Raw genomic sequence first — 23517 nt, 5'->3', positions numbered from 1 at the left:
ACCGCTGGTTGGCTGCGTCTGGGACCGGGTGGGTAATACGGTGCTTGGATTGTCGGGGATAGGGTTTTGGGTTGGTGTGGGCTACATGGGTGGAGCTTGGGGTGGTGTGTGAGTGGCATCGTTGAGAGAGCGATAGGGCCTCTGTTTTGGCTGGGGTGGTCTGAGAGTTAAGAGTATATAGATGGGTGCTTGTCCCCCACCTCCATGACTTGGAAGCCAGAACATCGTGAACTTCATACTAGACATCATCTTCGAATCATTCAAAAAGTAATACATCGACCATCACCTCCTTCTACTACACTACTACAACACCAACACTACTACTACTACCATCAACACCATGTCTTCTCCAGCACCTCAATACGTCTACGTCCCCAACCTCGTTGGAGGACAAATGCTCCGCCTCCCCATTGAAGACCTCTCCTCCGACAGCGAGTCCACCATCTCCCAACAACCCATTGCCAGCCCAACCCTCTCCTCACGATACACCCGCAACTCGTCCCCTTCGCCAAGCGTCGAGAGCGTCGAGTCCGAGGAGTGATGAGCTCATCACCCGTCCCACGTGGGGAGTAGAAGCAGACACACAGACACGAGCGAGAGCGGAGAATGATGACAAGGGCCTTTGCAGCCCAAACCCACAACATGAAACTAGCGAGCGGAGAGGAAGGGAGGAAGGTCCCTTTTTTTGCCAAGTCCCCTTCCACGATGGAGAAGGATAAGATCACCTCCAGAGTCAGTCTAATTACGCGCACGGAAGAGAGAGAGAGAGGAAGAGAGAGGAATGACATCATTTTCGGTCATTTCCTCTTCTCTCTTCTCCTCTCTTTGTACGACAACCCAACACGGCATAACGCACGCACGCACCCCTTTTCTCCCTTTGTCAATTCCACCCAGAGAAGAAAGACTGCTTGTTTTTTTCATCCCGATTCTTGTCGGCCCGACAGAACGGATTGAAGAAGATGGCCACGTGGACATGGGTGTGTGTGTGTATGTGAGAGACAAGGGACTCTGGGGGAAAACAATAGGTTGGCTTTTTTAACCCTCACACAACCAAACTGGCACCTTTTTCGGTTCATCAGTTTTTTTTTCTCGCTTCCTTCTTTTCTTTCTTGGTAGTTGGGATCGGACTTGGCTTGCATAATGGGAATGCGCAGAAGCAGGAGAAGCAAGCTTGGCTCGGTTAGAAGAGCGAGGGGGGAGGGGGGCATGGGACGATCGCTGCATTGTTGGGGAAACAGAGCACGCGGACTACTCTCAACCCCCATCCCCTCTCTTGGCCGACCCTGCTGCGGGGGGATCTTTTGTTCTTTTTTGCCCTTTCGATGCTTCGCTTACCAATAGTAAGCTGATTCATCAGGCAATTGCTTTGGGGACGTCACGCAGGAGATTTAGTTGGGCCGCCAAAAAAAGTTGACTGAGATAATAATTTTAATAGTTAGTATTAATGCAAACATGTCGTGGTATCCTTTGATTTGTTTACGAGGTTTGTGCGCAACACGTCTTGTGACAGGTAAGCTTGGTCCTTGCAGCGTGAGAGACTGTGAACCGTGCATAGATTATATGGGATATGTATGGGTAGGGTTCGGGCCTGTAGAGCTCGGATACACGGATGCATCGTCATGCGTGAGGCAGCAAAGAAAAACAAAAGGTTGCCTGACAGGAGTCTGGACCTCTCGCTTCTCGTTTACTGCTAGCTTACGAGACGAACTATGTAGCATATATCATGTGATGCAAAGACGGTGATGACGATGTGCGTACAACAGGTTCCACCATCGAGCACATCGTGACTCTTGCATGTCTGTGTGCTACGTTGCTGCTGTTGCCAAAACTCTAATGTTCAGTCAGAGTCAGTCAAGTTGGGCCACGTAGACACCTTCGCACGCACGGTTACTATGCCTATCCAGGCTTGTTTTTTTCTTCTTCTCCCATTCCTATCTCCACATTGCGTTTGGGGCAATCTTACACATATGCAACTCTTTGCTGTACTTACTGCACACTGCATCTTTCTTGCATCCGCACGCGGAAAAAAAATGCCAAGATTGTGGAGTATATGTAAGTACTATCGGCACCGATGCTCAAAACCCTGACGTCTCGATGCCGAGGCTGGATGACGCCTGATTACACGATGTATGGTCCATGCTTCATTGTTTTTGGCAGCAACTACTATCTGAGCGGTGTGGGCGTTACCAGGGATAAGAGGCTAGAACACCTCTCCTCTATAGTGATTGATCTGGCAAGAAGTAGATATGATGCCAGCGTGACAACGTGAGGATACTGGGCAGTACTTGGCTCTTGGGATCGTGAGTGTATGCATACAAACGTACCGATGGAACAAGGTGATGACAGAAAAAAAGAAATAACTCCATCACAAGGTGAGGCGAACCTAAGATACAGGTGAGACAGCTTTGGATATATCTTAGGAAGAACTCCGAGCCAGTCGATCTGGTGAGCTGCGGCGCTGAAGAGCCTGCATGCACCAAGCATGCACCTTATCGTTGTGGAGCGGTTGTTTTCACGATCATGCATTGCGTTGTTCAAGTGCCAGCAATTGAGTGAATACTTGGCACAGAGTGGAAGAAATATTGTGACGTATGTCATTGAATTCATGTGCTCTGCTGCTTGTCTATTGACAGGAGGTGCTCCATCCCTCGAATTCACAATGGATCCGTTAGATGGTGTCAAACAGTAAATTCACCATCTCTGAGCAGAACTCGGAGAGAGCACTGTAATATTTGCAAAGTATACAGAGATAGTTAACTGTTAGAATATTGCGTTCTATGAGAGTGTTCCTGTAGTCAGACTATAGATATGAGTGTGCTCAAGTGTAGCGAAGGTGTAGAGTGCTGTTCAACATGAAGTGCCACTTGCTTCGGGCATACAGTTACAGTACGCAGGGCGTGGATCACACATCACAGGGAAGGAGGTCATACTGCCTCATGCTTTTCACTTGCACATTTTCGGCCCTGCTATGAGAACAATCCATGTGTAGAACTAGAGTGACAGTGTGAAAGGTGAAAGCAAAGTGAAGATAACAAACCTCACTGTGTAGAAACCATCAATGAGCCGCTACCATAATATTATACAATATCCATGTTTTACAAGATCCTAATACTAAATGAAGCCAATTGAACCCCCAAGCCCCCTTACAGCAACAGAACACCCCATACCCTTGGAACACCATCTCTCACAATGATCATCCTTGCTATCTCAATCTACTACCAAATGTCCGGCTGGCTCTCATACCCCTACACCCCACGCTACCACAATACAACAACCGAGTACATCGCTCTACCACCTTCAAATGACCCTTCGATAGCCGCTCGCAACGACGCCATAGCCAAAGACGCCACCGCATGGGGCTGGCACATCTACAACGTTGACGTGACCTCCCCTAGAATGACAAAATGGTGGGCTCAGTACGAAACTGCAGCAAAGAGCGAGTCATGGGACGACGATATATGGCGGATCTAGCAGAGAGAGCATGGTGTTAGGATCGCGGACGAAGACGCAAAAAAGAACATTGGCGACAAGGAGAGTGCGGGCAAGGTGGATGCAGTGATTAGGGGGGGTGAAGAAGATTGGACAGTGGGCGAAGAACTCGAGACAGGCGGCAGAGGCCGAAATGCGACAGATTGAGGATAGGAAAAAGCGTTTGTGGGAGGAGGCGCGGGAGATGAGACGGTTTGAGAATGCACAGGTGGGTCGTAATGCTTCTGAGGTTTCGCTGCCCGATTCGTTTATGACGAGGCTTGAGCTATAGAGAGGCGGTGCAGCGCAGAAGGTGTATGAGCCGTTTGTACTTTCTGCAACTCCATGGATGTATCGAAGGTAGATTGTTCCGATTTAGACAAAGCCATTTGATCCCTGTAAATTCCGGTCATGGTCGACTTCAACTATTTCCGCGCCGCTCCTCCAGCGTACCCATGTATGTCCTCCTTTTCTGTCTCTTTGTTTTCCCTCCTTTTGCTCTTCTCACTCCTAACCTGCTTCGTCTCCTCTACCCCACTAGTTAGATTCCGATGCGAGACTCTGACTTCCCACTCCCCTTGCTCACACCACTGCACCTGTCCCAGTTTTTCTGCAAACGCTACACTGCGATGGTGGCCACTCCCACAGAGACATCCTACCCTCACAATAGCTGTCTCATCTGCCCGAAGAGCCCTCACATCTTCCACCTCCATAAGACGTCTAATGTCGCTCTCAGCCCGTGTAACCATGTTGCTAAACGAGCTCCGGCTCATAAGCTCTTCTTGCAAAATGGCGTCGAGCCCTGTACATTTTTTACGGAGTTCTTCAGATGGGTTGTTGGTTATGCGGCAATCGTATTCAAGGTCGGGTGTCGGACTTGGTGGAGTGAAGCGGTCATAGGACATGATCTCGAGGATGGGCCGTTTCGGTTCCGGATGGGACTGCTTTGAACTATTGAGATTTTGTTTTGATGAGGATGTTTCCTCTTCTGTAGGAGGTACTAAGTGAATATCCTTCACTTTTGAGGCGATGCCTGATATTATTGTCATGCTGTACGAGAGGTCGGGAAAGTGACGCGTGTGTGTGGGAGTGGAACTTGTCAGTCGATGAGTGCTTAGCTGGCCTGAGAGATCAACATATATTCTTTCTGATCTGTATGACCTGCGCAAATCGACTGGTCCAGAACACGTTCCTTTCTGGTAATGCTAGTTTGGGTAGGAAGACGGCTCACCATCATGTGAGCTACAACCATAGAGGCCCTGAAGTTTCGTTCGCGCATGACGTCGGGCCCCATGTAAAACGCGTCATCATACAAGAACATCGCATACTATTTATCCGTCGAAGAATTGTTGCTGAATCTTCCTCGGATGGAGGGTAGGAATTTGACTCCGCAATACTGCGGCCAACGCTTCGAACACGGGCGTTCTTTGGGTATCAATGTGCTATAGTTCTCTTATTTGTTCGAGGATTCTTGAATTTTCGGCTTACTTTGTACAACCTCCTCTTCAAACTGACTTCTGATGAGTCCCCCAACTCCTGTGACTATCACTAACTAAAAATAGGTGAGGGTCTTCAAGAACTTTCGGCGCGTCTTTGATCTCCTCACCCAACACCCAATCAGGTCCGGTAACGTCATCCAGGGCGTGGGTCGAGTATAGAACATCTTCATGATCCTTGATAGATTGAGCAAGCCTTGGAACTTGATCTTCAGTCATTGGCCTTTATCGTGTCTCGCGACAAGTAACTGGACTAATAGAACGAGAAGCGTGTGTTTCTGAAGTGCGGTCCCTAGCGCTCCACCACCCCGCAGAAGAGGTCACGTCGGTCTCCGAGTGCAACACGTGTTGCTGCTGCTCTTGAGGTGTGGATTACATTGTCCGTAGATTAAATCCCATTTCACTGACGATGCAAGCTTTACGAACAGGATTTGCTCCAGGTGGCGTTGCTGGTGAGGTAGTAGACGTGCCGGGTGATCTTAACGTGTGTTCAACATTGAACATTGAATATGGTCTTACATCTCGAGGCTGGAAATGTGCCGCAGATTCCTCATCCGGATCCAAGTGAGCCCGTGTGAGGCCTAGTGCCTATATTCGGCAGTTTTTGTAATAAGCCTTGGCTGGAAGAGTGACCGTGGTCGATGTTGTAATGATAAAGTCCTGCACTGACGAAGAAGGCAGCACCTTCCTTGGACTCTCACGTGCTTTTTGAGAGAATATGGGAGAAGTAACTACTGTAGAATTACTGTCGGACTGAGGCGGATCGGTCTCCAGTCCTTCACATGGAGTTGTTAGACATTTGACTAGACTGACTGCTGGTGATGGGCCCGGTTCGATAATAAGTGTCTTCTTAACAGGGGTATTTGGGGTCGAGGACAAAGGAGAAGTCAAGTTTTGATAGTATTCGATCAGCTGTGAAACTCTGTTCGCCTTCCGATGAGGGGGAGGCATTTGGTGGGAGGTGGCTGGGGGTTTGTCCATGTCTGGGGTAAGATCGGAAAACAAAGTAACTGAGAAAGTTACAAGGCGCGGATGTTGTAGGTTCACAGCAAATATGGACGCAGCGAAAACTCTCGTTATTGATCTTGCGGGATCACCGTGACAGGAAGGCGAGAAAGCGTGAGTGCACTACGTACGACCAGTAATGCATTTGTTTGTTGTGAGAGTGATGATAGCACATGGTTGAGTGCAGGCTATTCCAAGGCTCAGAAAACCTTGCAATAGTATTGTATACCTCACATGTGGTTGATTCGTGCTCATGGACCCTAGATCAAGATGGTCTTATCGAAAAAGACATCGCAAGCGTCATTATGCGAAACAACTGCGATGACTTTAGCAACTATAGTAGAACACCTTTACTTTGACTTCGCATACCACTCTAGCTGTCAACTCAGGAATCTTTTGAGGCAAGCACGGCACTTATCCGTCAAACACCGACTTCGTTTTATTCCCACAGTACTCCGCAAAAGGTACAAGAAACGGTTCCGATTTGCAATCATATCTGAAAGTCTTTAGGTGATCTATGTGTATGCTCAAACATCTCTATGTGGCTTTCATACGGTAAGGCTGTTGATGAGATGCAGCATAACTTGATCGATTTGGATGGCAGTTGCGTAAGCTGATCATCGGTGATCGTACTCATGCTCTTGCCAATTTTCATATCATGCAGTAGCGTAAAAATAATCACCAGGAATCAGAGCAGAGGAAAAGCCAGTAACAGCTTTGTTAGATCAAAGACTGGGCATTTCCTAGGGTACTCGGTTGTGATAGACACGAATGATTGCATGCGACAAACGTAGCCATTGTGAACTAGCTCTCATAGACCGATATTTTCATAATAAGCGAAATCATTCCTAGAAGGCCCTGGCAATCTATACATAACCAGGGAATAAGTTCAGTGGTGTTTGTCTCGCTAGCAGGTCTGGATGAAATCTGGGGATACTATGGTCGGAGTTAATCCTCTGGTCTTGGCGAATGACTCAATCGCCGACGACCCCTCCCTACAAAATATCCAAAAGTCTACGAAATAGCAACACACCCACATTTTACCGTCAAAATGAGTGCAGAACCTGCGGCCAAGACGAAGCCCGACTTCGATATTGTCGCGACCTATCGCCGAATCCTAGAAGATGATCCCGAGCTTACTATGCCCGTCGCGGCCATCGAGGCGCTTGTTGAAGCAATCGCACAAAGTTCTGTGTCAACCGTCGCCGAGACTCTCGATCTTCTTGAACGCCACACTGCCGCGCTGAAGGCTTCAATCGCAAACCCCATCTCACTCTCTGCCGGCACCGACCTCTTCCAGCGCTATCTTATTACCACCCTCAACCGCCCCGCCAGCCTGAATCTGGGCCCAGAAGATGATTTCCGCGCGATACGAAACCACTTGCTCTCTAACGGAAAACTGTTTGTGGACAGAGCAAAGCAGAGCAGGGAGAAGATAGCCAGTTTTGGCAAGCACTTCATCCGGGACGGTGGCACTGTACTTACAAACGGTGGCTCGCGAGTGGTGGGTGCGCTATTGAGAAGGGCGGCGGAATCAAGCACTCTCCGCTTCAAGGTCGTATATGTCCTGCCATCTGAAAGCTCGCTCGATTCAAAGGAGGGGTTGCAGACGGTCGCCGATCTCCGAGAACACAACGTACCGGTGGCCACGATCCCAGACTCGGCAGTTGCATACTCGTTGGGCAAGGTCGACATGGTCATTGTGGGCGCCGAAGGTGTTGTAGAAAACGGCGGAATAATATCGCGCATGGGAACATACCAGTTGGGTGTGCTAGCCAAGAGCAAGGGAAAGCCATTCTACGTCGTGGCCGAGAGCCACAAGTTCGTCAGGCTCTACCCGCTGAGCCAATTCGACTTGCCAATCGAGCAGAAAGTCTTGGACTTTAAAGTGGCCGAGGAAAACAAGGCCGAACAAAATATCAAGGGTGAACAAGAGCAGCGTAATGTCTTCGACGAGGCCATTGCTGACATGACCGCAAAACAAGGCTCGACAGTCGCTCCGCTCGACGCACATGACGCCGTTGATTTCACTGTAGGTTTCGCATCATGCAGTTCATACATGATGTACTAACCCAAAAACAGCCTCCAGATCTGATCTCTGGAATCATCACTGAGTCAGGTGTCCTCACTCCGTCTGCAGTCTCGGAGGAGCTGATCAAGATATGGTTCTGAGCCCTCTCAGAGCACCAAACTCCTCACACGCTCCGAATATATCTACTCAGCTGATCCTTATGCCAAGTCCAACGGCAGAGTGAAAGTTACTCACGTTAGTGTTAGGAACTACCTCGATGTGGGAATCTTCACTTCGCGCACTTAGCATCCCCGCTACGACTAACGCAGCACATGAGGCAAATCACCGTGAATCAAAGAACATGATGAATGCCAAGACCATTTCCGCGGTCTCGGGACGGTTTGTGTATTGGTTGGTCTGGATCGCCACTCAGCAACAGGCTGTTAACGGCGAAACGTTATTTTGTACAAGGTGGCAGTGGCTTATGATACCCAATAGAAATACCCAATAGAGCCGATTTGGTATTTCTTGGTTTTCAAGAAGAAGACCACTTCAACATGAGATATATCGTTTTGTTGAACCTGTTATACACGTAAATCCATGATTCTGCTATTACCAGTAGCCTCTACGGCCCATCAACTCGACTACCTGGCCTCCAAAATACCCAAAACCTTAACCGGAATGGCCTATGCATTCCCAGAATGGTAAAAAAGTGTGAGTGAAACCGGTGCATATGACCGCATGTAGCCGGACCTCCAAGTGCACAAACTCGATGCGCACACTCACTATGTATAAAATCACACCAGTAGTACTGATACTACTTTACTTTCTAATTCAACTGACTCAATCACCCGATCAAGTCAATCAGCTCTATCAACCCTACCAACTCAATCAACCTTACCAGCCCAGTTAACCCAATCAACTCCCACTATGCTTTCACACTACTCAACCCTCTTTGTCAACCCAAAATCTCAAGCCAACCAGCACCGTACCCAGAACAACTCTCTCTTCTTCACTAAAAGCAACAAAAATCCCAAATCAACAACCAAGAAACCAAAAGACACTCACAAAACCCGAGATCTCGTATCTCGCTACTTATCCTCCCCTCGCATCTCTTCCATCTTCCATCCAACACGCAAACCTAACCCCAAGTCTCTCCTTAAGCCACAAAACTACTCTATGGGGGCCCGCTGCTCTCCCCACAAAAACACGCGGGGCGCTCGTAGTAGTACGGGGCAACCGGAGTGGTACGTGACGTACCGCGCTATCATGGACGAGGAAGAAAAGAGAGTGAAGAGAGTGCGCAAGGAGGAAGATAGAGCGTGGGAGAAGGAGGTGAGGAGGGATAAGGAGAAGTATGCGAGAGATACGTTGGGGAAGGAGGGTGTGTTTGCGGATGTCTTTGTGTTGTTGGGGTGATAGGGAAAGACAGTGGTAGTGATTGTCTGTTGGGCTGGAACTGATCTGATAAAAGCGGAAGAGATGCATACAGGGGAGGTAATTGAGCATATGTGGTGATAATGTAGAAGCAGGAGGTAGATGGAGAAATGGATATCATTCAATCATGCATTGCTTTTTCTCTTTCATGTCTATGTATGTCTCAAAATTTTACTTTTTTAGATGCAAGTGCCTAGGCGTGGTGTGGAATCGTGGGTATCGCTGAAAAAGGAGGAGTGGTGAAATTGAAGGGGCGGGTTGGACGAATTTACAAGGCCCATCCGGCCTTCTTCTTAGCTGCCTTTGTTGTTATTGTAGGACTAGATGGTGAAGGTGGCTTGATGTCGTTGAGGTCTGGTAGGGGGTCGTTGTCTCTGATCTCGAGGATCGTCATTTGAGAAGCGAGTGTTGTGGATGCATGCTGCTCGTTGTCGCCCTTTGATTCGGTTTCGGCAGAAATGTCGTCACCAACTGGTCCACCTTCATTGTCATTGTAGTCTTCAGCCTCGCCGTAGTCTTCCTCAAGACCAGCTCCATCCTCATCTTCGTCACCAGGCTCGTTACCATCCACACCTGATTCGGCGTTTGCAGCGTCGCCGTCAATACCGTGCTCCTTCATGTAAACTTCCAGTTCCTTTGCCATCTTCTTACTGAAGCCAGATGCCTGCACCTCGACATCCAACCTCTTGACCAGCTTCTTTGTCGCATCTTTAAAGAATGGGCCGGGCTCGTCGCTTGTGAAGCCAAAACGACGATCAAAGAAGCGTTTTATGCAGGCGACGTCGCGGTCAAAGTAGTATTCGGCATTGGCATGGTCGATGGAAACCATTTGCGGGAAATCGATAAGAGTAGGTACTAGGGTCACGTTGCCATCCTTTTCTGTATGCTCCTCGACAAGGATGTTGAATTCGTTGAAGTCTCCGTGGATCAGACCATATTGTGCAAGACGGACAATGAGGGCGAGGAGTTCAGCGTATAGAGGTGCAGGGTTGCCGACCTTGGAGATCTGGCGCATGGGAAAGGCATCAATGAGGCTCATGACGACGGTGTGCCTGTTCTGGCCGATGGGCTCAGGGACTGGAAAGCCCTCTGCTCGCAACGCCTTCATGAACTCAAATTCTTTCAGGGCGGCGAGACGCGACATGTACATCCACGAGCCACCTTGGCGGTTCCGCAGATAGTCACGGTTCGCTTTGACTGTGCGGAAGGATATGCGGCCCAGACGGTGAATCTTAAGAACCAGTTGCTTGCCCGTCTCGGAGGCACACACAATAATATCCGACTCCTTGCCTATGCCAATCTGATTGCCAACCGAGTAGACGGTAGCAGCCTTCTGGTGGGTGTGGAGGGCGAGGTAGTCGAGGCCGCCGTACGTCAGGCGATAGCCGTCGTATTTGGCATTGCGGACCTTTGCGATGAGGCCAATTTTGGCCAGGTTGGAAATGCAGCGGTGAACGCCAGTGCCTGAGCGGAGAGCGGCAATCTGAGAAATCAGAGGCGTGGGCACAACCTCATGGTTTCGACTGCCCATTTCTGTCTGTCATGGTCTTGATCAGCGTTAGTCCCCCCACCATAGACACAGACGAAGATACGGGCTATGGGCGCATACCGCAGTCAGGACGCGCCAGTCGTCGGCTGTCAGGTAGCGAATGTTCTTGACGTTGAGCTTCATGGCAGGCGTATTCCGACGGCTGTCCGGGTGAGAGTGAAGGAGGTTGCTGGGGTTGGGGTGAGTGGAAGAATATAATTTTTGGATGGTTCAAAGGCGAGAGAGGGTCTGAGCGCCTGCTGCCGCCGCCGCAGCTCATCATCGGCGGACGGTGCTTGGCCCTAGCGCGGCGGAAGTGGTACGCGAACGCAAGAGCTGCCTCGTTGACATCAATCCGCCCATTATCACTCCCCCTCACCAGCCTTAAAGCTGCTCCCGTTTCATTCGAGCGGCGCGTATACATTTCCCATCACCAAACGCAGCCCCCTCATTACCGGCCGTCGACGCCGCTATCTCCCCGCACAATAGACATAGTTCGCCGCCGGTGGTAGCGACATATCGTAATCAACATGGCCAAGGACGACGACAAGAAGCCCACGGCTGCCGACAAGGGCAAGGGCAAGGCGCCGACCGCAAACGATGCAGACAAGAGCAAGGACGCAAAGCCCGATGCAGAGGACAAGAAGGGCGGCGTGGCGACGACTGGCGGTATGTTTGGCCTGCAATCAAGCTGGGATGGCAGCTATCTCGGTGATTATATACTGACGGTCAACGGCAGAGGAGCTTAGCGAGGAAGACCAACAGCTCAAGAGCGACCTGGACATGCTTGCAGACCGGATACTGGTATGTGATGTTGTCTCTCCCGTGCTCCCCGCAACATGCGCTGACCTTGTGCCTCTACTAGGGATCCGACACCAGCCTGTACAAGCCCGCACTCGACCAGATCAAGGAATTCATCAAGACATCGACGAGCTCTATGACCGCTGTGCCCAAGCCACTCAAGTTCCTCCGACCACACTACGAGAGCCTAGAGAAGGCCTACGCATCATGGCCAGCCGGCGAGAACAAGGTACGTTGATGTGGCTGTTCAAGGGCGCGAAGACAGGGCTAATTGGAGAAAAAGCAATCGTTCGCCGACATGATGTCCGTTCTGGGAATGACATACTCCGACGAGGAGCGCCTAGACTGTCTCAAGTACCGTCTCGAAGCCCCCTCCACAGATCTCGGCTCATGGGGCCACGAGTACATGCGCCACCTTGCGCTTGAAATTGGCTCCGAATACCAGAACCGCCTCAATGACGACAAATCCACCGATGATGTGACCGACCTCGCCTCGACCCTTGTCCCCTTCTTTCTTAAGCACAACGCCGAGGCCGATGCTGTCGATATCCTGTCCGAGCTCGAGATGATTGACCAAATTGAGCAATACGTTGACGAAAACACATACTCAAGGGTAGCGCTCTACATGGTCAGGTATGGACTTTCCATGATGTACCGTTGTGGACTTTACTAACCGTGATAGCAACGTACCCCTGCTCACATACCCGGACAATGACAAGTTCCTCCGTACCACCTACCGCATCTATGCCAAATACAAGCAGTACACACAGGCCATGGCGATAGCCATACGGTTACACGAGAAGGAGCTGATCCAAGAAGCTTTTGATGCCACAAAGGACAAGTCCATTCGCAGGCAAATGGCCTTCCTCTGCGGGCGACAGCGGATATGGTTCGACGTATCCGAGGACGAAGACCCTGAACTGCAGGAGTGTCTAAACAACACACGCTTGCCTGATCACTTCCGAGCCCTCGGCAAAGAGCTAAACATCCTGGACCCCAAGTCTCCCGATGACATTTACAAGACGCATCTCGAGAGCAGCAGGACCGCCGGCCTCACCAACACCGACTCCGCCAGACACAACCTCGCTTCCGCATTTGTCAATGCCTTTGTCAATGCAGGTTATGCTAACGACAAGCTCATGCTAGGCGAGGCTACCAAGACTAGCTGGGTATGGAAGACCAAAGACGAGGGTATGCTCTCAACAACCGCGTCCATGGGTATGCTTATGCTCTGGGATGTTGAAGAGGGTCTTGATAGAATTGACCCCTACACTCAAGTCGAAGAGGACATGGTCAAGGCTGGTGCTATGCTCGCCACTGGTATCTTCAACTCTGGAGTACGAATGGACTCTGATCCCGCCATGGCTCTCCTAGGAGACGAGGACAACATAAATTCCAAGAACAAGAACATTCGTTTGGCTGCCATCATGGGTCTTGGTCTTGCATACGCGGGGTCGAATAAGGAAGACCTCCTCGATGTCCTCTTGCCGGTGGTCAGTGACACCACACTCGACATGCAGCTCTCCGCCATGGCAGCCTTGTCTCTTGGAATGATTTTTGTCGGCTCCGCCAATGGAGACGTCACAGACGCCCTGATGAATACTCTTTTGGACGAGGACCGAACCAAGCAACTCAAGGACAAGTGGACTCGTTTCATGGCCCTTGGTCTTGCTCTACTCTTCTTTGGCCAACAAGAAGAGGTCGACGTCATTCTGGAAACATTGAAGGCGCTCGACCACCCCATGGCCAAGTCTGCCTCTGTTCTCACCGAGGTGTGTGCGTGGGCGGGTACTGGTGCTGTGCTGAAGATCCAGCAACTGCTACACATCTGCAATGAGCACATTGAGGACGAGAGCGAGGAGAAGAAGGGTGACGAGCTCCTTCAGTCATATGCGGTTATTGGTCTTTCACTGGTCGCTATGGGCGAGGACGTCGGCCAAGAGATGATTCTGCGCACCCTCGGTCACCTGATGCATTACGGCGAGGCCAACATCCGCAAGGCTGTGCCTCTTGCTCTGGGTCTCATCAGCCCTAGCAACCCACAGATGAAGGTCTACGACACCCTTTCAAGATACTCTCACGACAATGACAACGATGTCGCCATCAATGCCATCTTTGCCATGGGTCTCTGCGGTGCCGGTACCAACAACGCTCGTCTGGCACAACTTCTCCGACAATTAGCCAGTTACTACCACCGCGACCCCAACGCGTTGTTCATGGTCCGCATAGCGCAAGGTCTCTTGCATGCTGGCAAGGGTACGCTCTCTCTCAACCCATTCCACACTGACCGCCAGGTCCTGTCTCGCGTCGCAGCTTCAGGTCTTCTTACCGTCCTTGTGTCTCTCATTGATGCTAAGTCCTTTGTTGCCGGCGACTCACACTACCTCCTCTACTACTTAGCTACCGCCATGTCACCGCGCTTCCTCATTACTCTCGATGAGGAACTTAAGCCACTCACAGTAAATGTCCGCGTTGGTCAAGCAGTAGACATTGTGGGTCAGGCTGGTCGCCCAAAGACCATCACTGGATGGCAAACACAGAGCACACCGGTGCTGCTGGCACACGGCGAGAGAGCGGAATTGGAAGACGAGAAGTACCTCAGCCTGACAAACGTACTGGAAGGTGTGGTTATCCTGCGCAAGGTAAGCTAGCCATTTTCAAATCTCTAAATGATGCAAAAATGCTAATGTAAATAATTACAGAACCCAGAGTGGGAAGACTGAGCGACATGATCAAAGCCAAAAAAGGAAAAGATCAAAGGAAAGGAACGAAAAAGAAACGTGACATGATTATTGGCTCGCTTCTGCGTTTCTCTTTTTATCGTTTGTAGAACATAGGCAGCATTTGTGCACAATCGGCACTTTTGTACATCCTAATAGATTTACGCAGGGGTTTGTTGCCCTTCTGCCTTGCATCACATCCTTTTGCGCCGTGTATACGTCGTCTTCTTTTTGGAAATTACTGCGATGAAAGGAATTGCATAATAGGACCAAGGTCAACTGTTGGACGTACAAACTAAAGTAACAAGTACAGATTAACCCTCTCGCCAAGGCGTATATGTAGGCTGCAGCCTGTATAACGTATCCGATATCATGAGCGATTCATCTGACAAACAGTCAAGACTATCATTGACAGCCCTTCACAAGCAACCAAACTTTGCCCAAGTAATGACAGCGGGGCATGGCCTGTCTGTGACGGCTCATATTTCCACAAAGGCAACGAGAGCTGTGTTGTGCGCAGTCAAAGAGCACCAAAGTCAAACATGGACCTTCAACGGTAGCCATGGTCAAATCACATAGCACCAAGAAAATGTATCATACGAAGAACTATTGAAGCTACGACAAATTCGACCATAGAAGTCACCCTTATGAATCCTGCCCTCGCCATCGATGAGGAAACAAACGAGATGTCCTGAATAACATCCTAACATCCTTTTGGTTCACTGGCTTGCCCAGATACTAACAAATACTTCTAAAATATGAAAGAAGAAGTCGCCCAAGCATAGTTATTAGAGAGGAACGCGAGTCTGATTTCGACGAGAAGGATATGTTCCAGGTGACGAGGTCAAGAGCAAAAGTATTAAGGACCCCACTATGTGAAGATAGAGACCGGAATGGGTTGCAGGAATGAATGTCGAAAGCTCAAAGCTTCAGACACAGTGCTGCGATGTGACACATTGAGATAACGGGTTCCAGGCAGCTTGTGCTCATAGTATGCGATCGTTGCCAAAGAAGTCTCCAAGAGGATACTACAGTTTGATGCTGATACAGCAGTTGTGAAGAATAAGTACGTGAAAGGTGACTTGGAAAGATGTGCGTTCAGTCCTTGCGGTTGGAGAATCGGCTTGGGGAAGCCGACTTGTCATCAGCCTTGACTGGAGTCGCAGGGGTTGTCTTGACTTCAACGCCATTCTCCGAAGTACCATCGTCGCTCTTGATGGGTCCACCCTGGGGCATGTAGTATACCGAAGACCTGGCAGGGCCCAGTGTAGATGGTACTGGGGGCGACCATGGCTGCCGCTGGCCGCGCATGAACATCTCGAATTCGTTGGCGTGGCCTGGCGAGATTGGGGACACGGAAAGGTAACGATCAGGCGTTCCCATAGCCCTGGCCTGAGCAACGCCGACTTCATACTCTGCAGCACGAAATACACGGCCTGCAGCAGTCTGTTGCTTCAGCATCTTCTGCTCGTGTGTATCTGAGAAGCGAATCTGAATGAGATGTTCTTCGCCGCCAGGCTTAGACACAGGAGTATTGTTGAACTCCTTGATGACCAGGTCGCAGATGTCGCGAGATTCAAAACTAGTGACAGTTAGTGATGTCCGATCTTTGACAGAAGGTGCTATGTCTTACCGAGCAAAGCCGACGCCACGACCAGTGCCAGAAGAGTCGCGGAGTATCCTGCTCGAACACACCTTGTGAGGTGCAAATATTGAGGCGAGTTCCTGTTTTTTGTTAGAGACGGGAAAAGAAGAGTTCTGCAGTCACTTACATGCTCATTCATGTTCTTGGGGATGTTGGACACGTAAAGATTGGTGTTGCCCTCATCGGCGAACTTCTTGAGCTTAGAGTAGAAGGATTCCTATAAGAGGTGAGCAAGTCAAGATAAGTGTTTGAGCAATCGGAACATACACGAGCGAAGCTGACTTCGTATCCAAGATAGTGAAAGCCGCGAATGCAGTCCTCAGCATCCTCGAAGTTATGGTATTTGATGAAGCCGAACCTGTATCAATGAGTCAGTAAGTACAGGGGTATGATGAACAATAAGTCACTTGCCCTTTACAAAGATTGGTCTTGAGGTCAATGATGGACTTGGAGCTCTGAATGTCACCAAAGCGCTTGCCCCACATATGAAGCATCTCATCCGTAGTCTCAGGAAGCAGCCCACGGATGTAGACGTTGGTCTCACCAGTCTTGTTCTCCAGGCTACGGTCGAGTGGCTTGTGTGGGGAGCTAGGAGCGGGAATAGCCCGAGGAATAGGTGGCTCTTGGTGCACCAGCGCCAACAGATGTGGAGGCAATGTAGGTATGGTTTGCTGCTTCTGTATCGGGGCCATGACCTGGTAGGGATGGGCCAATTGTGATGGGGAAGGGGTAGCACTGCTCAAGTAAAGTGCGTTTGGGGAACGATCCATGATAGCGGTGTTGTTGCCGTAACGGTACATGCCACCGCTACCATGAGGCGTACCAGGGTTATCGTTCTCATTGGAAGAGATGGAGTCACGGCGGGGCGTCATGAGCGACGGAATCTCGGCCGATGACATACGAGTCGCCCAAGCAGGTGGTACAGGGCTGTTGTCGATGACGCCTTGGCCATACTGATATGCTGCCTGCTGAAGGTACGTGCCAGCATGGCTATACATGCCAGGAGAAGGCGCCATACCGGCCTGGTGCTGAGCGCCAGGTATCATCGGATATATGGATCCGATGACATGCTGGTTTGGGACCCAGAGTCCCTGCCCGTTGGATATCGGGATATTGCCGTAGTCAGAAGAGCCGCTTGGGAGTGCAGAGTTGGCAGACTTGGAGGTGCCAGACGATCCATACGAAGCGTGCATGCCGAGGGCTGCCATGTTGTTCGTCAGACTTTGCATTCCATTATCACCATGGGGGGACATAGGCAGACCTCGGGGGAGGTATTGGGCGGACCCATGACCTTGATTGTTGAGCGTATGCTGACCCTTATATCCGGCAGTAGGAGCCACGTAGCTCTGTTGACGACCGTTGGCAGCCATTGCAGTAGCTTTGCAAGGGAAATAGATTACAGACAAAAGAGACAGTTGGTGGAAAGAGTGTTGTCGCGCTCTTGAGCTGCGAGTAGTTCTGGGAAGACTGAGGATGCGAACCTCGGGGGAAGACGAGTTAGAGTCTCAACAACGAGTGCGAACAGGAAGACTGAGATGCAGAGAAGAAGGTTGCTCTGAGTAGAAGGTTAGCCTTAATTCTAGTGGACAGGGTGTGACGTAGCGGGATCGTATGGTGACGAATGAAGATGAAAGGGGAGGACCTCGTATAGTGACTCGAGAATTGCAGGGGAGCTAGTGGACTCGAGACGGTGAAAGTGAAAAGCCACTTGGGATGGTGAAAGGGGTTTACCAGGTCGTAAATGTCAAGTTTTTGCAATGTGCGGGGGACCGGTAGTGACTCCAAAGCTGTTGGACAGTCAGCATCGGCACGATAGATGATAGCAAGGCATCGAGGTGTGTTGAGATGGATGGCTGACCGGCGAAAAGCTACAAAGAATGTGGCCACTGATGCGTACTGGTGAGAAGGAGACGAAGAAGAGTGGAGGAGAGAAGAAGAGAAATGGGAGGGCGAAGCCAGATGTGGTACAAGAGGGCGGCGCCCAGGCGCTGCAGAAGGGAAAGAGCCACGGCGGTGTTGTCTTGGTGAACATGGTGGTGCAGACGCAGGTGGAAGTCTCGCCCTCGACAAGGAAGCCGCCCAGCAATACGAAGGTAGAGAGCAAGGGGACTCACCTTCCCAGCAATGCAAATTCTGAAGTCAATTGTATCAACAAGATATCCACGTACACAACAACGACGAGGGTACCTGCGTTTCGGTGGCGGCAGATTCCGTTTAGATGTCGCGCCGGCAGATGTCTTAGGGAATACTATTGAAAGAGCTATTGCAAGTATTCATGTCAAAATCTGGCAGTCATGAAATGTGCGGTCTTCTGCTCCATCTTTCTCACTACGGCGGAATGTTGGTCTAATTTATCACATGAGGGCGTTGCGTCGTGGAGCTGTGTATGACGATGCATTTGGCCTCGTGAGAGCAGCACGAAAGCTGCAAAAGTATGTGGTATCAGCCTTTGTGTATCTTGCGTGCATCCCACGGACGCAGCCGTCACCTCCCCGTGTGTAGCAGACAGACGACATGGCGTCTCCTCCCCGCAGCAGTCAAGTTTCCCCCAGAATATAACGGCAAATGCAGCCACACCGGCCTTGCAGCAGGGCTGAGAAGCGCTGCAACAGAATCACAACCGCAAGGCTTCGTTGCTGGCCGCTGGATATCTGAACGCTACCAATATATATCTTTTCCGCCACTCGAAATCCGTCGTGCTTCCTTCCCTAGTGCAGATTTGACCTGTCGTTTTGTGACTTGTACACTCCATCCAGCCCTCGGAATCGCGCAAAGATCTGTTTTCCATGTTCTCAGACGTGTATAGTTCCTTTTTGAGAACTTATCAGCAAGCATCGTGTTGGTTATGCTACACAAACAGGGCGCTCCTCCTTTCATATCATCTTGCCAGCTCGTTTTCTACCTGTGACAGCATCCCAGCCCGTGCATGTGCAACACGCTTGTAACCCGCGCGACGAGCCGGCGCCGTGCAGCCAGTGCTGTCTATGAAGATGTGGATCAAGAGCTCAAAGCGGATGCGTGGAGACCCACACGATACCGCTGAGGAAGCGCCCTCGAGTGATGGGAGCCTATGGAACACCTGATTGAGAGTCACCAGCTCCCTTGCTTCAAATATATTCGGTACCCGACGGTTTTCTGCTATCGGCGACGGTAATGCAAATGCAAGGGCCGATCCACAGGCTTGGGCCTAACCAGCTCCTTTGAGCAGTGTGCCCAACGTCATCATCTCGAGAAACAAGACCATCAAGCCCACACTATGCGAGAAACGCGCGCCCCGGTGTAGTGACTAGAGAGGCTATCGAAGTTTGATCAGTACATGAAAGACTTGAGGTGCAGCCAAAGCAAGAGATCGTACTGACTAGGATTGTATACATGCCCCTCTCAAGTCCTCGGGAAGTGGATACCTGGAACCATTTTTTCTACTCAAGTAATACGAGCTCGACAAACGGAGACTTGTCTGCTTCCTCACGTGGTGCATGGCCGCTACCGAACCGATTACCGTGTCGCATCAGCTGCTGCGCAACTATCTGAATCGTTGTCCGGCTGTTTAAACATCCATGCTCGCGTTTTGGCCACATGCCGATATCGCAGAGTAATAAGAGTTGACCGACTGTTTCCCGACAAGCAGCAAAGGAATCAGGGAGTCCAGGGAACCCTGTAAGGGTGGCGCTTCAAGGTACCGTCATTCGTCAGTTGTCCACGCCATGCCTGCCTGTAAGGACCGTTCAAGAGAATTTTACATGTAGTGTGGCCGCTGGATGCCGCATATTCATCGCACGCATACGCCCATGTAATGGCTTGCTCCAGTTTGTGGAGAACCGCTTCAGTCTTGATCCGTCACGAATTCAACATTGTTACTCGGTCCAACCTCAGACCTGGATTCTGGATCTCCTCGCTACCGCAATCGTAAAAAACAACAAGGCTGACCAAGCCCTTCCCAGTCGCGTCTACGGCGCCGTACAACAAGCAGATACGATCAAACCCTGAATTGTAAAAGAGACTCCATGGAGCCTCGACTCACTGCGTTGAGCATGATGTTGAGTAGTTGCTCCGCAGATGCTTAGGCGGTGGCGGGGAGTGACTGGCTCACGCCAACCTACAGTCAAGGAAGTCACTGTGGATCCAATGCACGGTCAGGTAGATACAGAAAACCACACTTAACTGGGATTGTTGTGTAATGTCCTGTCACAGACCTGAGAGTCATGGCCTATATAGCCATATATGCCTGCAAATTTGAGCAATTAGGGCCTGCGACGCGAGAATCCTGGCACGCAAAGTAAAATGTTGGGGGCCGCCTCTAGGCTTTGTGTCCAGAGCGGTGCATAGATGATTATCGCGGCGCAGTCGTTGCTAAAAGCCACGAGGACCAAAGTGAACAGCTAGTCCCGGCTTGGCCTGTATGTATGCATAGCAATGGAAGTTGGTGGAAGAGATAAGGTTAAGGGGAAGCAACCTCAACACAAGTCACTGCATGACCATGACCAATCAGTACCAACAATCACGCCTAGCGGAACTTGTCCATCTCACAGCAGGGAGCCACTACATGAAACTGTGCGGAACTCAATATTCTTATTCTGGTACAGCACCTACATCAACCCTAGCCAGAACGAGATACGATACAGAATACAGGTGTCGTTATCTATCAAACGACCTCTTCGCATCGCAGGCTATGCCAAAGCACGCGTTTCAGCAGCATTAAATGAACTTATTGCGCGACAAATCCAAATCCAAAAAGGGCCCAAGACCAAGTGTTGTTGTTAGATCAAACGCCGTCGTCCACTCCAGATCTAACCGTGAAAATGCATGTTCTAGAAGCCGTGTTCCCAGACGCCCTTTTATTTCTAGTCTAGCCCCTCATGACCAGACATCTTCCTGGTACTGATTCGATGCCCTCATGGCCTTTACAATCTCCTCACCCTTGGTCTCGGACACATTTCGGTACTTGGAGATGATCTTGCCGAGTAAGGTGTTGACTTCACGGGCCATGTGTGCGGCATCACCGCAGACGTAAAAGTAAGCCTTTTGCTCGAGCAGCTGGTTGACAGTTTCACCATTCTCTTCGATCTTGTGCTGCACGTAGACCTTTTGGGGGCCATCTCGAGAGAATGCTGTGTGCATTTCGAATTTGTCGCCAAGGTCTTGTTGATATTGCTGCACGCCATGTTAGCAACAGCAAAACAGTCGACAAAGAGTAACATGAACTTACCTTCCACTCATCAGCATACATAAAGTCTTCTGCTTGTTTCCTGCATCCGAAGAACAAAACAGTCTTGCCAACGTCCTGGCCAGCCTTGGCTTGCGCAGCTCGCTCTTGGACAAAGGCACGGAAAGGTGCGACACCGGTACCAGGGCCTACCATGATGATGGGCTTTGAGGGATCCGAGGGAAGCTTGAAGTTGGAGTGGCGGACATGTACAGGGACGTGAATACCGTCGTACTTGTTGCGGGGACCGGTAATAGCGTAGTTGAGGCCATGGGGATCGGGGTTGGGGTCTCCGTGCTGCTTCTGTTTGAGGGCCAGCAGGTAGTTGGTAGTAACACCCTTGAGAGCGTATGGCGCGCCTGGCTTCTCGATGGACTCGACGACGGCAGTGATGGAGATCTTGTCTTTCTGTACTAACGAGGATGAGGAGATTGAGTAGTAGCGGGGCTGGATCTTGACCATGGTCTCGAAGAGGAAAGAAAAGGGGATCTTGTCCCAAGTGGCGCCCTTTCCAGTAATCTCGAGAAGTTGTCCTAGGTTGAGGTTGCGATCAGTGACTTGTTCTTTGAAGTAATCCTTGTCGCTACCAAGCTTTGTGATTTCAGCCTTGATGTCGTCGTTGGGAGCAAACTGAGCAATGACCGAGACGAGTTGACGAGATACAGCAGCGTTGATTTCAGTGTGGTAGCGGATGGCGGCATCGTAGGTGGTCGGCGAAGGGAAGGGAACCTTTGCAGTGGGGTCGAGACCTTTGACAGCAATGACGGTATGACGCTTGTCTTCCTTGCCGAGAACCTTGAACAAGCGATCGACTTCTTTGCCAGCGTTGGTAGGCCAGATGGCGATGTGATCACCAGTGGTGTATGACAGGTTGGAGCCAGCGATACTGATTTCCATGTGCAGACAGTTTCGCTTAGGATCGGAGAAGAGCTCGTGAGATTCGACAATAGGGGCGATGTAGGGGTTGTTGGCGTTGAAGGGGCCCTTTTGGTTTCCCTCAAGGTGGTTCTTGTTGGGCTCACCGAGGAAGACGGTGTCATCTTCGGGGGAGAGATCTGGCTTTTCGGTGACCTCGAAGACGGGCTCGTACAAGGCTTCGCGCTCTTCCAAGCCCAGCTTTTCGGCAACGGCAGCCCACATGGGCTCCTTCCATGCGAGGAAATCCTCTTCCATTGTACCAGCACCATCGTCACCCTCGCCAGCCGAGCCCAGGCGGGTAGCACCAAGCTTTGTCAAGAACTCGTCGACTCTGCGGACCATGACATTGTAGTGTTCGTATGTGTTGTTGCCGAGACCGAATGCGACGTACTTGAGTTTGGTGAGAGGCTTGTCGCTGATGCCGCCGCCCTCAGAGAAGACGATATCCTCGGAACTGATAAACTCATAAAACTCGACGGCGTTGTCTGTGGGCTCGCCCTCGCCGTAGGTGGCCATGACGAAGATGGCAAGCTTGTCTTCGGGGAAGGTATCGAGATTCTCATAGTCGTATTCCTCGAGATCAGCAACCATGGTCTTGAGACCGAATCGTGACTGGCCCTCTTTAGCGATACGCGAGGCATAGTCCTCGGCGGTGCCCGTTTGGCTGCCGTAGAAGACAATGCAGTTCTTGTCCGTCTCGTCCATCTTCTCAATGAAGTTGCGGGACTTGCCCGCTTTTGCAGCGCCATTGGCCGCGGCCAGCGAGCTACCGTATGGGTTGGTGGAGACGGCCCAGTAGGTGCCCTTTGTGAAGTAGGCGACAGTGCCGATCAGCAGGATGGCCAGCACCGCAATGTCGAGGGTATCGAGTTGGGCCATGGTGCTGGGAGAGGCGTTAGCAGGAGGCACGAGAGAAACAAAGACGGAGGGGCAGCACTGACACTGTTATCTATCACTCGGCAACCGAAGGCGGGCAAGCGAGAGGGCAGTAGTATTTATGTACAGGCAACGTTGCAGCGGCCCTGGAGCATTGGCAGCGGCTGACGGGGCCCGAGACTTAAATATAGTCTGCGACTTGGTGTTCCCCAAGCAATGTGTGACACTTACACCAGCACACGGAGGGGCGTGGGATGTAATACTTTTTTCCCCTGTGGTTAGGGGTCTGCGTGCGTTTTGTGCTGTGCAGCGTCCTGCTGACGAGGCGATCGTTAGGGCCAGATAGTGCCGTCACAGACAAGAGCCGGAGCCGATTCGTCCCGCCCCAGACTCGCTGCCATCTGCCACC

At 50.8% G+C, this 23517-nt stretch overlaps 8 protein-coding genes across 8 annotated transcripts; 4 read left to right on the top strand and 4 right to left on the bottom strand.

Annotated features, from left to right (window-relative positions):
- The first annotated feature begins 215 nt into the window (after positions 1-215).
- COCSADRAFT_177565 (uncharacterized protein) lies at positions 216-3638 on the top strand. Its single transcript, XM_007696911.1, has 2 exons — positions 216-537; positions 3156-3638. Exons 1-2 carry the CDS (start codon positions 341-343, stop codon positions 3469-3471), a joined length of 513 nt encoding a protein of 170 aa, XP_007695101.1. The 5' UTR covers positions 216-340; the 3' UTR covers positions 3472-3638.
- A 151-nt stretch (positions 3639-3789) lies between these two features.
- Positions 3790-4401, bottom strand: COCSADRAFT_195636 (uncharacterized protein). Its single transcript, XM_007696910.1, has one exon. The coding sequence runs from the start codon at positions 4371-4373 to the stop codon at positions 3894-3896; it is 480 nt and encodes a 159-aa protein (XP_007695100.1). The 5' UTR covers positions 4374-4401; the 3' UTR covers positions 3790-3893.
- A 2619-nt stretch (positions 4402-7020) lies between these two features.
- Positions 7021-8141, top strand: COCSADRAFT_22069 (uncharacterized protein; the record flags this gene model as incomplete). Its single annotated transcript, XM_007695898.1, has 2 exons — positions 7021-8001; positions 8052-8141. The coding sequence occupies 2 exons, from the start codon at positions 7021-7023 to the stop codon at positions 8139-8141; spliced, it is 1071 nt and encodes a 356-aa protein (XP_007694088.1).
- Positions 8142-8698: 557 nt separating this feature from the next.
- COCSADRAFT_215053 (uncharacterized protein) lies at positions 8699-9474 on the top strand. The gene has a single exon (XM_007696909.1). The coding sequence runs from the start codon at positions 8911-8913 to the stop codon at positions 9397-9399; it is 489 nt and encodes a 162-aa protein (XP_007695099.1). The 5' UTR covers positions 8699-8910; the 3' UTR covers positions 9400-9474.
- A 48-nt stretch (positions 9475-9522) lies between these two features.
- COCSADRAFT_132220 (uncharacterized protein) lies at positions 9523-11161 on the bottom strand. The gene is made up of 2 exons (XM_007696908.1): positions 11027-11161; positions 9523-10954 (listed from the first exon to the last, which is right to left on the bottom strand). Exons 1-2 carry the CDS (start codon positions 11087-11089, stop codon positions 9686-9688), a joined length of 1332 nt encoding a protein of 443 aa, XP_007695098.1. The 5' UTR covers positions 11090-11161; the 3' UTR covers positions 9523-9685.
- A 141-nt stretch (positions 11162-11302) lies between these two features.
- On the top strand, positions 11303-14664 carry COCSADRAFT_106981 (uncharacterized protein). The gene is made up of 6 exons (XM_007696907.1): positions 11303-11614; positions 11685-11749; positions 11811-11975; positions 12030-12379; positions 12429-14388; positions 14449-14664. Exons 1-6 carry the CDS (start codon positions 11476-11478, stop codon positions 14467-14469), a joined length of 2700 nt encoding a protein of 899 aa, XP_007695097.1. The 5' UTR covers positions 11303-11475; the 3' UTR covers positions 14470-14664.
- An 894-nt stretch (positions 14665-15558) lies between these two features.
- Positions 15559-18735, bottom strand: COCSADRAFT_195632 (uncharacterized protein). Its single transcript, XM_007696906.1, has 6 exons — positions 18589-18735; positions 18299-18359; positions 16595-17489; positions 16379-16469; positions 16100-16191; positions 15559-16048 (listed from the first exon to the last, which is right to left on the bottom strand). The coding sequence occupies exons 1-6, from the start codon at positions 18625-18627 to the stop codon at positions 15565-15567; spliced, it is 1662 nt and encodes a 553-aa protein (XP_007695096.1). The 5' UTR covers positions 18628-18735; the 3' UTR covers positions 15559-15564.
- A 1891-nt stretch (positions 18736-20626) lies between these two features.
- COCSADRAFT_32554 (uncharacterized protein) lies at positions 20627-23408 on the bottom strand. The gene is made up of 3 exons (XM_007696136.1): positions 23174-23408; positions 21318-23115; positions 20627-21262 (listed from the first exon to the last, which is right to left on the bottom strand). Exons 2-3 carry the CDS (start codon positions 23109-23111, stop codon positions 20966-20968), a joined length of 2091 nt encoding a protein of 696 aa, XP_007694326.1. The 5' UTR covers positions 23112-23115; positions 23174-23408; the 3' UTR covers positions 20627-20965.
- Positions 23409-23517: the final 109 nt, after the last annotated feature.

The sequence above is a fragment of the Bipolaris sorokiniana genome (assembly GCF_000338995.1).
Source record: "Bipolaris sorokiniana ND90Pr unplaced genomic scaffold COCSAscaffold_1, whole genome shotgun sequence".
NCBI classification, from domain to species: Eukaryota; Fungi; Ascomycota; class Dothideomycetes; order Pleosporales; family Pleosporaceae; genus Bipolaris; species Bipolaris sorokiniana.
Note: the sequence above shows the minus strand (reverse complement) of the source record. Positions and strands in the feature narration are given on the sequence as shown.

What these genes read in the sequence shown, in the direction of transcription:
- COCSADRAFT_177565 (XM_007696911.1), top strand. Translation starts at nt 341, where the DNA reads ATGTCTTCTCCAGCACCTCAATACGTCTACGTCCCCAACCTCGTTGGA. An exon ending in GAGAGCGTCGAGTCCGAGGA is followed by an intron (nt 538 to 3,155) that starts GTGATGAGCTCA and finishes TTACAGCAACAG; the next exon opens with AACACCCCATACCCTTGGAA.
- COCSADRAFT_195636 (XM_007696910.1), bottom strand. Translation starts at nt 4,373, where the DNA reads ATGTCCTATGACCGCTTCACTCCACCAAGTCCGACACCCGACCTTGAA.
- COCSADRAFT_215053 (XM_007696909.1), top strand. Translation starts at nt 8,911, where the DNA reads ATGCTTTCACACTACTCAACCCTCTTTGTCAACCCAAAATCTCAAGCC.
- COCSADRAFT_132220 (XM_007696908.1), bottom strand. Translation starts at nt 11,089, where the DNA reads ATGAAGCTCAACGTCAAGAACATTCGCTACCTGACAGCCGACGACTGG. An exon ending in ACTGGCGCGTCCTGACTGCG is followed by an intron (nt 10,955 to 11,026) that starts GTATGCGCCCAT and finishes AGACCATGACAG; the next exon opens with ACAGAAATGGGCAGTCGAAA.
- COCSADRAFT_106981 (XM_007696907.1), top strand. Translation starts at nt 11,476, where the DNA reads ATGGCCAAGGACGACGACAAGAAGCCCACGGCTGCCGACAAGGGCAAG. An exon ending in TGCTTGCAGACCGGATACTG is followed by an intron (nt 11,750 to 11,810) that starts GTATGTGATGTT and finishes TGCCTCTACTAG; the next exon opens with GGATCCGACACCAGCCTGTA. An exon ending in GTGTGGTTATCCTGCGCAAG is followed by an intron (nt 14,389 to 14,448) that starts GTAAGCTAGCCA and finishes AAATAATTACAG; the next exon opens with AACCCAGAGTGGGAAGACTG.
- COCSADRAFT_195632 (XM_007696906.1), bottom strand. Translation starts at nt 18,627, where the DNA reads ATGTCGTCTGTCTGCTACACACGGGGAGGTGACGGCTGC. An exon ending in ACGGATGAGATGCTTCATAT is followed by an intron (nt 16,470 to 16,594) that starts GTGGGGCAAGCG and finishes TCATTGATACAG; the next exon opens with GTTCGGCTTCATCAAATACC. An exon ending in CGTGGCGTCGGCTTTGCTCG is followed by an intron (nt 16,049 to 16,099) that starts GTAAGACATAGC and finishes AACTGTCACTAG; the next exon opens with TTTTGAATCTCGCGACATCT.
- COCSADRAFT_32554 (XM_007696136.1), bottom strand. Translation starts at nt 23,111, where the DNA reads ATGGCCCAACTCGATACCCTCGACATTGCGGTGCTGGCCATCCTGCTG. An exon ending in TGTATGCTGATGAGTGGAAG is followed by an intron (nt 21,263 to 21,317) that starts GTAAGTTCATGT and finishes CATGGCGTGCAG; the next exon opens with CAATATCAACAAGACCTTGG.